The following is a 12,591-nucleotide window of genomic DNA, read 5'->3' as shown; positions in this document are numbered from 1 at the left end:
GATCTCACTCAAAGAACTAAACTAAATGTAGTATGGATCTCACTCAAAGAACTAAACTAAATGTAGTATGGATCTCACTCAAAGAACTAAACTAAATGTAGTATGGATCTCACTCAAAGAACTAAACTAAAATGTAGTATGGATCTCACTCAAAGAACTAAACTAAATGTAGTATGGATCTCACTCAAAGAACTAAACTGAAATGTAGTATGGATCTCACTCAAAGAACTAAACTGAAATGTAGTATGGATCTCACTCAAAGAAAACTAAACTAAAATGTAGTATGGATCTCACTCAAAGAACTAAACTAAAATGTAGTATGGATCTCACTCAAAGAACTAAACTGAAATGTAGTATGGATCTCACTCAAAGAACTAAACTGAAATGTAGTATGGATCTCACTCAAAGAAAACTAAACTAAAATGTAGTATGGATCTCACTCAAAGAACTAAACTAAAATGTAGTATGGATTTCACTCAAAGAACTAAACTAAATGTAGTATGGATCACACTCATAGAAAACTCAACTAAATGTAGTATGGATCACATTGCTTTTTATAGCTCGGATGAATGTGAATTATGTCCTTGTCCATCAAACTGATAGAAATCAAACATTTGCTACCTTAAAATCCATCTGAACTCAATTAAGTTACCGTAATATCAACAACGTACAATTGAATTCTGCTGTTATGAATCGTAGCCTACACAAACAATGAAGAACAAACTAAAAGGGGCATTGGGGAAGCTCATAAACAGTCGTCTATATAAATGATAGGAGCCTCAGTGTCTTTATAACTCTTTCATCAACTAGGCCTGACACTATTCTCATCCATTTCACACAGCTTTTATTGATAGAAACCAGGGCAGTCGTCACAATAATCTCATGCTTAGTGTTGCAGTGGTAGAAGTATACAGTTACATTCTCTTCATACAGTATGTAAAAGAGCTCAATGACGGACAGGGACAAGCATCTGTATGTCAGCGATAGGTAATAAAGTCTGAGCACACACACACACACAACACACAACATACACACACACACACACAACACACAACATACACACACACACAACACACACACACACACACACACACACACACACACACACACACACACACACACACACACACACACACACACACACACACACACACACACACACACACACACACACACACACACACACACACACACACACACACACACACTGTGCCTACTGCCTACAGTACGGCCCACCCTGGAAATTTGGGCAAGTTTCATCAAACCCTGTTTCAAGAAGAGGTTGAAATGAGGACAGGCATTCTGATCCCAGCAGGGAGGGAGAAGGAGAACGGTACAGTCAGAGAGAGAGAGTGAGAGAGGGGAAAGGAGGGAGGGAGGAAGGTACAGGGAGGGAGGGAGGTACAGTAAGAGAGAGAGGGGAAAGGAGGGAGGAAGGTACAGTAAGAGAGAGAGGGAGAGGGAGAGAGAGGAGAAAGGAGAGAGGGCGGGAGGTACAGTCAGAGAGTGAACGAGAGAGAAAAGGGGGGGAAGGGAGAGAGGAATGTACAGTCAGAGAGTGAGAGGGGAGATGCCGCAACAGAGAAAGACGGGGAGGTAGGAAACTAGTAGTTACCACTGTAAGAGTATCAATTAATTAGGTCAGATCCTTCCTTTCTCCTCTCATCTTTTTATGAAGAGAATCATGTTCCGTGTTTTTAACTAAGGCAGTCTTTGAATGTCATAATACAACATTTATTTCATAAGACAACTGTAATAATTATTTTATTTTAGTCCATAGCTTCAAGTAATTCTTTTTGAGTACATTTCTCTCATAATCCTTGTAGTGACAATAATGACTGGTGTTTTTATATATCACCCCTGTGATATCTCCAGTCTATGACTAACTTCCCATCGGTTAGCTCTGTCGTTTAATAAGTCCTCTTTTATCCAGCATTATACCGCACTCAACATAAAATAGTGTGTGTGTAAGTCCCACACTCACACACAAACACAAAGGTGAGGACCCGACATACAGTAGTTCTGATGTGACCACGTAGAATTAGCAACAACCCAGGCTTCAATGTTTTTACCTCCTCAAGGAACACCTTCCTTGCTAGGGCAGGTAAAGACACCTTGGACATGACCCCCAACACCCCTGTCTCACATTCACATCCCAAACGAGCAACTAACGTCCCTCACAGCCTCACAACCCACAATGCACCGGGGCCAGCCGTACCGAGCCACACCACGAGGACGTGGATTTAATTAGATATTAGTATCCAGCCGCGTCTGAATTAATCAAATCAATGCTACTCATTAATTTAGTAGAAGAACATACAATTAAAGGGCTATTAGCGTTCTCTCAGGAGTCTGCCCTTTCATCCTGCCAGTAGAACATTGGGACTTGGCCCAGGTCCAGAGGCAAAGCGTTCTCTTTTCCTTTTTAACCGGCACTTCCTCCCATCCGCCTGACTCGATTCTACTCCTCTTCTCCAGGCTGGTGCCATAGAAGTACAATGACTAGATGTAGTATGTGCAAAAAATAAACGTCGGCGTAACATTAAATCAATACTCTCTTTTATCCATAAGCATAACATTTAGTGGGAGGATGATAGAGAAATATGTTTTCTTTTTGTATTTGCATGTTTGTGGTACTGATTTAGACCCAGCCACCTACTAGGTACCTACAAGTGTACTGGGCCTTTTGAGTTGTATCTTAATTTGGTCCCTGGCCACATTGATTTAAACACTAACACCATTGCCATGACTTAATGGTGCTTGACATCATTTATCCTGTAAGTAGCTCGTCATTTAGGATGGCGTCTCAAGAGTTTTAAACAAAACTCTAGAAATGTCAACACACTGTAGCATAGTCCCAGTCAATGCTTAACAGGGCACTCTCTAAATAGGGTTACAAGAGATTTGGAGATTTAGGGAATGAGCACACAAATAATCCAGCACCCAAAACTAGGTCATTTTATAATAATATATTTTGTTCAGATAATTTATCATGTGATCATGGCTGTGTATATCTCAATTGAGGAGGTAAGGAAACTAGACTGAAAATAAGATTTTAAGCTTTTACATAGACTTTGAAGTAGTACTGTATTGTACATGGGCCTAAGGGGTCACTACTAGCTTTAAACAGTAAATACTTCTATCGGATTCCCTATAAACATACAGTCAAATATAATCTTATTTAATACAGCAGGGGAAATCCTCTGCATTCAAAATGTCAATCCCTGCACCGCATACAGCTGGCCACCTGTTTCTCCCAAAGCACTGAAGCAAACCAGGCTCTGACGGAAAATAATTCTGGGCCAAGGAGATTCTTTTTCTCTCTCTCTTTTTTTTTGCTCTTGTGAATTAAAGTGAAAACGCTTTCGCTCTGAGTAATCCAGACTCCTCCGACGAACAGTCATTTTTAATTAAAAACATTACCCCATTTACAGAGGAAACCAAAGTGAAGCCTGAAAAAAATACTAACTGCACAGGGATTTCTCTCTCTACTTCGACCTAGCAGTCTCTCGATTTTCTCTCTCTCTCTCTCTCTCTCTCTCTCTCTCTCTCGATTTTCTCTCCCTCTCTCACTCTCTGTCTCTCTGTCTTTCAATCTTTCTTTCTCTTTCCCTCCTTCTCTCCCTCCCTCCCTGCCATCCAAGGCTTCAGTTGATCAAAGGAAGTTCCAGTTTCTTGCTGGTTTTTAATGGTTATGTAACTTTCTCCTGATGAAATACTGGCCTGGGCACAATACTAACCCATCCAGAGCTGAACTGGACCATAGAATTCCTGCAATTGGACTTTTTGGGGTTATGTGATCCTGGCAGGAAGTCAATCCAACTCACACAGTTCGGCAACGCTTGGCTACTTGGAACGATTGTAAACACCCTAATAAAATGTAATTAATAGGTACCATATACATTGTTTACTGAGTAAAAATGAGTCCAAAAAACTTTGATTAATCACATAAAAACAAGCAATCTCAGCACAGGAATATAACTAAATTAAGCAATATTTCTTAACCACAGGCATATGGGTCTTCTGCAGTGCAGTTTTGATTGAACCCCTCCTCTTGTGATGAGCTATGTGTAGTTGGAATGAAGTGTTGTTTCCCTGAGAACATCAGGACTTGGCTAGTCTTCCCCAGTGCGTGTTTGATTGAACCTCTCCTGTGAGGAGCTAAGTGTATAGTTTTATAGAGAGGGGCATTTCCAGAGCTGTGTCTGTATCTGGGTCTCTGCCATACGGCCAGGCCAGGCCCCACCTCTGACTGTCATCCTGCCTGACATTAGGGGGCTAAGCTGTATCTCATTAGGCCTAGGGTGGCAGTGATCCCGTCAACATCACTTGAAGCTCTGGCTCCCACCATAGGGGAAGAGACAGGTTGTCTCCAAGGTAACGGCCAGATCATTTGGCAGGAACTGCATGCCTTGTTATCCCACAGAAACCCACAGATACTGTAGGCAGGCGCAGCTGGCACACACGCACACATACACACACACACACACACACACACACACACACACACACACACACACACACACACACACACACACACACACACACACACACACACACACACACACACACACACACACACACACACACACACACACACACACACCAATACACGTGTGTAAAGACAAACACACGTATAGTCACTCCACTGCACATAGACATCAGCTCCCTCTGCCAATCAAACATCTGTCTATTCCTCTGTGTCCAGTATTGATTTAAAGCACAATGAAGCCAGGGGCGGGCCAACCGTTTAGGAAAAACCATTGAGTTCATTTGCTGCTCGTACCCTAGGGATAATCATTCTCACTGTTGAAAGAGAAATTGATTTCTGTTAATCATGAGCCAGCATTATTCAAATCAGTGGGGGGTCAAACCAGGCCAGATATCTTGAAAGAGGGGGTACGAGAGAGTTATACAAGCAGAGTCAAGTATTTAGGTCATGAAGTGCAGTAGAAAATAGTTTTTGTATTGTGTTGTTACAGTAAATGACATGAGTTTGCATATAACCATAGAAATTGAACTGACAGAATGGCATGTAAATCTAACTCATTCCCACCTGATCTCAACTATGTCTCTGGGCCCATATTCACAAAGAGTCTTTAGATTAGGAGTGCTGATCTAGGATCAGTTACGACTTTTAGTTCATAATGAATAACATTTTATGAACATTTTATAACCTGACCCTAGATCAGCACTCCTACTCTAAAAACACTTTTTGAATACATGCCCTAACCCCCTGTCACATACTCTACTGTACATCCTGAATGCCAAAAGTGGACTGACCATTCCATAGCCAAGTATGACAAGAATAGCCCTGATCAGACAGCCAGAACAACTGGATGAATTGTAGCATGGTCTATCGATAGGAGGTCAATGGGACAGGGACTGACCTCCTGGACCAACATAACAGCCTCAGGACAAAGGCTGACATGAACATTGCCCCATTTTTAACCAGCCTGATGGTGCTATTGGTGCTATTTTGAGTGAGACTGGATAATTGTTGTAGATCTGTTTGTGAGTGCGTTCAAATAAAGTGGTTGGGGAGAGAGAGAAATCATTAGTTAAGACCAATGATGTATATAAACCCTGGATTGCTGATGATATGTATTGGCCGTTGAGAGGCTTTGAAGTAACCGGTCGGACATATTGGCACTTCCCCCAGTATGATCAGTCCTCCATAGGAATGAATGGAATTCTACAATATTTTAATTAAATGTTTTGATGACAAAATTACATGTATTGAAGTATCTTTTGCTATAGTGGGGAAAGTAGCATTAGTAAGCTAAAAAATATATACTAAAGGAAATATATTATGTATTTTATTTTTTATGTTTAGCTCACATAATATAATGTAAGATTATGCATTAAGGTGTCTGTAATATAATACATGTGGCAAAATTAATGTAGACGTTAATAAATGCATTTCTAAAGCTTCCAAAATATGTTTTACAACGTAAGGGAGTGCTAAAATGGAGGCATGGTGGTTTCAACACAGCGCCCCCTATCAGTCAACTAGTGTATATATAAATCATTGGTTGCAACCAAATTGGAACACATTGACCCATTCTGCTAGCCTAGTTCCTAGCAGTAGTCGGCCTAATCTTCTCTGCTTGTCTCTGGGGAAAACCAACAAACACAAACATACCAAGCCAGGCCCCATTGCCACAAATAATCACATGTATTTCTCTTCGGGAAACATCTGACTATCAAGGTTTTGTAAGTCAGGAGGGGATACCGTTTGCAGCTTTGTTTAGTGCTTCCTGCACTGACTCGAGCTGGTAAAAATGCAATAATAAGCAGGGCATTTACAGTGTGCCATGTCGTGCATACGTTTACGACTTCGGTGATCAGCTCAGATTTTATACCACCATTAATATACATCCCCTCTGTGAAATGAAAAAATGAAGAAATATATTACACGCAAAACTCTCCAAATACCAGAGCCATAATCATATCTTCATATCTTTAAATTAACTGTAAACAAATCAACTCCTTCTACAAGGAAGGAATTCCTTATGTAACTCCTTCACATACTGAAATTGCAACAAAGTTGGACAATTTTTTCCAATTTCCTGGTTGGTTTCATAGCTGTGATACTTTCGTTTTATTCATCCTGGATCTTAATATCATAATGCTGTATTTAGCTTCACACTCAACTGGGACATCAGACAAACTGTCCGGACAACAACTGTGTCAAAGTTAGACGTTGCCATATTTGCCTGTGCAAAACAAACCGTTTTTCTGCATGTTTGTTTTTGTTTGGTGGCCGGGGCTCTGCCCTGCAAGGCAACTGTTTGTTTCCTACATCTGGCAACAAAAGCATGTGATCAATCATTCATAATAATTTATGACGTCGCCACATAATGGCCAGCCCAGGCTCGTAAAAATATATTTGCATTACACAAGGTCCCTTCAGGAACTCTCAATAAGAGTACAATAAATGTTGTTTTTGTCCATACACATAGCTCTGATAAGAGAGCAAACTTTAACCTCTGTTAGATACAGTAGAGAATAGAGCCAGGGCAGCAGTGTATGTTGCGATGTTGCTCTCCCATGCTGGACCCCATCTCTTAGTTCCTGTTCTCCCAGCCAAGCCAACATCCCACTGCTTTTCCCTTTCCCAAGCCTTTTCCAAGCCCTTTCCCAAGCCTTGTTGTTATTAGTATTTTGGTAGTCCCCGACTCGGAGCAAACGCCCTTCTTTAACCCCTCGGTCCTGAGCAACATGGTCTTTAAGTCAGACACACTGTCCCCTTCATTCATCCTGTCACACTGTAGTAAACAGACTCAGTTCCACCCAAAAGCTACATAGCAGGGAGCATCTCTCTGCACATGAGAGCCCTTGGATTATACCACTGGGTGTGCTTTGTGCAGATGCTGTGGACAATCCATCACGTCTTATAACAAGTCTAAAGTAACATAACAGTTTCTGAGCCAGCACTCTTACTGTACTGGAGTTGTGCAGCAGCACTACAGTACCCACAATGCTGTTTGTTTTCTCCTTCAACTTTTCTATATTGAAAGTAACAAACATTTCTGAGCCAGCCAGCCGCTCTTACTGTGCTGGAGTTGTGCAGCAGCACTACAGTACCCACAATGCAGTTTGTTTTCTCTTTAAACGTTTCTATTTTGAAAGTAACAAACATTTCTGAGCCGGCCAGCCGCTCTTACTGTGCTGGAGTTGTACAGCAGCACTACAGTACGCACAATGCAGTTGTTTTCTCTTTAAACTTTTCTATTTTGAAAGTGACAAACATTTCTGAGCCAGCCAGCCGCTCTTACTGTGCTGGAGTTGTACAGCAGAACTACAGTACCCACAATGCAGTTTGTTTTCTCTTTAAACTGTTCTATTTTGAAAGTAACAAACATCTCTGAGCCAGCCAGCCGCTCTTACTGTGCTGGAGTTGTGCAGCAGCACTAGAGTACCCACAATGCTGTTTGTTTTTGTCCATACATTGATTTCTTTCTTACCTTGACATGCTGTCTGGCATGCAGCCGTGACCTGGATAGCCTTCTCCTCTTGGACCCTGCGACATGCCGGGCCGAGATTTCCACGACTCCATTAACGCGGTAACAGGCGAAATTAGATTCAACAAGGGGTTCGTCCCGTGATCCCTTGGGTCGTGCCGTGAGAAAGACATTGTCCCCTGCGCTCCGATCTGGTAGTGAAACGAGTGTCCGCCTGAATTAACACCCACAATGGCCGAGGTGGGCACAACGTTGTTGTTGTTCTCTTGGTAGTAGCTGCCATCGTTGTTCTCTTGTTTAACTTTAGACAGGAGGTTGTGGGGGAACACGCCGGCTTCGTAACTGCCATTCATCTCCGTGCCCGGAGGTCCCAAGATCCCAGAGAGACTGTATTCGTCAATGTTGTCCCTCAGAGACAAGTAGGTGATCTCGGACGGACCTGACTGGAAGAGACCCATAGAGTGTTGCTGCTGCTGCTCAGTGTAGCACTGAGGATTCATGCATCCGCCGCCATCTTTGTTTGGCTCACTTTTTATCTGTGTGATGAAAGGTGAGCCATTGCCGGGGCAGCCGGTGGCCTGGTTACACTTTGTGTTGTTGCTACCATTACCCAGACACATGCTCCTATAGTCCGTGTCGGGTTCATTCTTGATGAACTTCACCATACCCATGTGGTCCAGGCCTACGTTGAACATCTCCCCGTCCACGCTCTCCACCTTGGGGAACTCAAACTCCTTGAAGTCCTGCTGGTCTCTTCGTCCCTCGGGACTGTTGGAGTCATTCTGGACCAGGCCCAGTTCACTAGCAGGGCTGGACACAGCAAACCCACCCCCGCCGCCAGAGGGGTTCCTGGGGCTCAAGGACATTGCCATGGGGCCCCCCGTGGTCGGACTGGAGATAGATGATGAAGCCCTCATGTTGTTGGTGCTGCCAGTGGGGCTGGAGACAGACGATGACCTCATGTTGGTAGAGGTGCTGCATGACGGTGGGGAGCGCACGCTGCTCATGCTCTGGGGGCTGGAGATGGGCGAGCGCATCACGTTGAGTGGGCTGGTGAGCGGAGGCGACCCCACCGTGCTGGAGCCTGCCGGGCTGCAGGTGACCGAGTTCCTCCTGTGGACGTGGTTGTGGGCCAGAGCTGATCCGACAGCGTTATGCTGGTTGACGGGGTTACTGATGGTCGTACAGGCGAACGGCCCCCCAAAGCAGGTGGGGCTGGTGGTGGACGAAACTAGGTTGTTGCTGCCCCCGGGGCTGGAGATGGAGCTGGGCGTCTGGGGGCTGCAGGACAGAGACAAGCCCAAGACGTCTGACCCTGCTGTGGTTCCAGATGAGCAGCAATCCCCTGGGGTGGAGCTTGGCTGCTTCGGGAACCCCGTAGAAGGGGACTTCACCTTGGGGCTCCCCGCGGACGCAGCACACTGGCTGTCCTCGAGACAGGGGCGCCCGCAAACTCCCGCTGGGTACATCTTCCCCGGACTACAATGACCCCCCTGTTGGCCGAAGCCGCCAAAGTCTGTGGCCTCCCTGGCCGCGTTCATATACAAGCCCATGGACTCAGCCACAGTTTTGGACAGCTCCTTGGAGTCCATCATCTCTGGCTTCCTCCCATGGAGGGAACTGTTAAAGAGGGGGAGAACAAAAGGCTGGTGTTGGTTCTGGGTCAGCTTGAGAGTAGGCTGCTGCTCTGGCTTCTTCTTCTCTTCGTTGTTATTGTTACTCTCCTTGCTGTCGGCCGTGTTGCTGCTGGGGGAGCAGCTGACATTGACTATGTCCATCAGGACATCACTGTTGCTGTTCAGGTTCAGGCTGTCGGCCTCCTCGGCTCCGCTGCAGCAGTAGTCCATGGCACTGCTGGGGACATGGGACCATCTGTTCTTCTCTGTGTCCGTGGATCCTTCGAAGAAACTTGGGTATCTTTTGGTCTCCATCGCTGGGTCATTGATTTACCTGCAGGTTGAAGGAATACATTAATTAGATGAATGCTGTTTAAATATGAATTCAAAGTGGTAGGGTATTTTTTATGCATTATTCACATATCATGCAAAAGCCGCTGGAATCTCACATTGGCGAAGCTGAGAGCATACTACTGAATATAAAAACTGTAATTTAACACGAATATTTATTAAATCATGAACAGTGTAAAGTATTTATTTAATGGATGGCGATTTCATTAAGATTGACTTAAGTGTGTTTTATAGCGGGAAAATTATGCCAAACATCGACAGTATCCAAGTTAAGTATCCTTTTAAATCAGCAAGCATGTTCTCTATCAATCAAGTCATATTCATTTCTGGAAAATCATTTAGACATTCCTCCTCACTTTGTTAACTGTTTATTTGCTTTGGTTTTTAAACTAAGAATCCCTGAAATGGTTATATAGGGGAACTTTGTCTAAGGCATGATGTCCTAAATGGCACCCTATTCCCTTTAAAGTGCACTACTTTTGACCAGAGCCTTATGGGGGAATAGGGTGTCATTTGGGACAGCCTAAGTCATGTTTGGAGACGTGAGAATGTCTCTGGGGGGGGGGGGGGGGGTCATAGAACGATTATTAAATTATTATTATAGATTGTGTCTTGTCATGTCTGAGTAATAATAGTTCTATGACTCAATTCCCCATCACACGTTAACCTACATAACAAGTTCCTTCTGAAATGCATTTCTTTAAATGTATGACATGATCATTTCTAGTTTGCAGGATTAATTGCACTAACTGTACTGTTAAATCGCCAAGTCAGTACAGTTAGATTTTTTTTTTTAAACACATGACGTAGTTTTATAGTGTTCATTTCCTCCTCTTGGGCACTTCCATTGGATAGAGACAGACCCAGCGTCACATAAACTTTCATCACGCCATTCACGGATTGGTCCGACTATTCTGTCAATCCCCTATTGTTTTTTCAGACACAACATAGCTGCGACATAACTTGAAAATGGTATCTGTCTTTGAGCGTCTTCTGGAAAACATAAAACAACTTTCGAGAATAAGTCAATGCGCAATATTGACCCGTGCTATCACATTTAGCCCTTTGTATTATGCGTAATGTTGTTGTTCCTAAACTTATGCCCTGGTAAACTTATGTTTTAGCCTACTGTCAAAGAGAAGGACTAAAGAAAAACAGTGATATTTTGATTGAGGTAACCTAATTACGGGTTAGGCTATACTAAATGAGAACGCTTATGAGATAGGATAGTTGTCGACGCACAAACTACAAAAACAGGTAGGCTACATGGCCAGGTTGTAACGACAGATGAAGGCTATGCAATATTTTTGGGGGCAATCTGATCTACCAAAATGCACATCACAGTTTTGACATTGATGGCAACTGATCGAAGAGTGTGCAAAACTATTTCCAAAGTGCATTAATAGTTAGAATGCAGATCATTTCAGACATCGCAGTTCTGCAATGACATCAGAGCAAGCCGTACTCTTATCCATTATTTCTTTTTGTAAAGAATGATTATCTACTGGAAATGTCGCTGGAGACAAAGTTCAAATTGTTATTAACTGATCTTTGAAAAGTCATAAACAACTGATTTTAAGTTTAGATTCCATAATAAATAAATGCGCCAATAGCTTGCTGGGCGCAAATAAGTGAAATTATTATTATTAGGCTATTTTTATTGTTTAGAGAGAAAGAGAGCAGCCTTTAATTGTATTTATAGCCTATACTGTAGGTCACAATCTGCCTGAGCGGGTCCTCAGGACATAGTTCAAAGTTAAAGATTTCCTGGGGATAATTCAGGTGACAATTAAAGTGATGTACATTTCGTTTAGGGAGTTGACATATTAACCTAAGTATTATAATAACCACAAGTCGTTTACCTACCTCGAGCTATATCATTCTGCGCCCTTACCTTAATTACGACATTCAGATGTGTCAAGTGGCTGTGTTGCTGGGCGGCAATAATCCAGAAGAGAGAATGAAGACACGAAACCAAGCCTGTACCTTATTTCTTCTTCTTTACAATATCCCCCACTTCAGCTATTCTGCATTTTCTCTTGCTATACATCCACTAGTTTCAGTTCTGACAGCTCAACGCACAGAACAGTAGGCTAGAACTCTGCTGAGCTGCGTAGCCTATATCACTCGTAATCCTCAACATCAAGACGCTGCTTTGACACCAATCGAGAGCAACATATAGATCGGACGCATCAGATATTCTCACATTCGGACCATAATTCCGCAGATTTATGATTTTCTAGCCCTGATAAAAACAGCGAAGGAGTCAGACAGACTTGCAGTGCGACGTCATTCTGTGCACATGAACCCTCCTTCTGTAACGAGTGCAATACACACTCTGAAGGGGTGGCGGGGACGAGAGAGGGAGAGTGGAGGGGAGGGGAGGGAGGGGAGTGCGTTCGGTCGCAGGCTCCTGAGCACAGGTACTCTATTGCGCTGGAAATAGGGCACCTTTACATTTGAAGTATGGTTGAGTTTCTCAGTTTTAATACTTAATACTCAAAATGCTTTTTGGATAGGAGGAAACCCGTCTCAAGAGCGTTGAACAAGATGAAATAAACATGACAGCTGTCAAAAAACTGTTTAGTGTAGAACAGAATAATACATTGCAGTAGGCTATAAATACGACATTTACTAATAGGCCTACATTCAACATG

At 43.2% G+C, this 12,591-nt stretch overlaps 1 protein-coding gene across 2 annotated transcripts in view; it reads right to left on the bottom strand.

Moving 5' to 3' along the window:
* LOC139567068 (mineralocorticoid receptor-like) overlaps nucleotides 1-12,274 on the bottom strand; it is a 101,799-nt gene extending 89,525 nt beyond the window's left edge. For both annotated transcript variants that reach the window (XM_071388522.1, XM_071388523.1), the window contains exons 1-2: nucleotides 11,829-12,274; nucleotides 7,971-9,917 (exon numbers count right to left, since the gene is read on the bottom strand). In XM_071388522.1, the coding sequence (XP_071244623.1) occupies nucleotides 7,971-9,898 (1,928 nt within the window). In that variant the 5' untranslated portion in view covers nucleotides 9,899-9,917; nucleotides 11,829-12,274. The remainder of the gene's footprint in view (nucleotides 1-7,970; nucleotides 9,918-11,828) is intronic.
* Between the last annotated feature and the right edge of the window lie 317 nt (nucleotides 12,275-12,591).

Source organism: Salvelinus alpinus, unplaced genomic scaffold (genome assembly GCF_045679555.1).
Source record: "Salvelinus alpinus unplaced genomic scaffold, SLU_Salpinus.1 scaffold_41, whole genome shotgun sequence".
Lineage (NCBI taxonomy): Eukaryota > Metazoa > Chordata > Actinopteri > Salmoniformes > Salmonidae > Salvelinus > Salvelinus alpinus.
The sequence above is the reverse complement of the archived record's forward strand: the minus strand, read 5'-3'. Positions and strand labels throughout refer to the sequence as shown.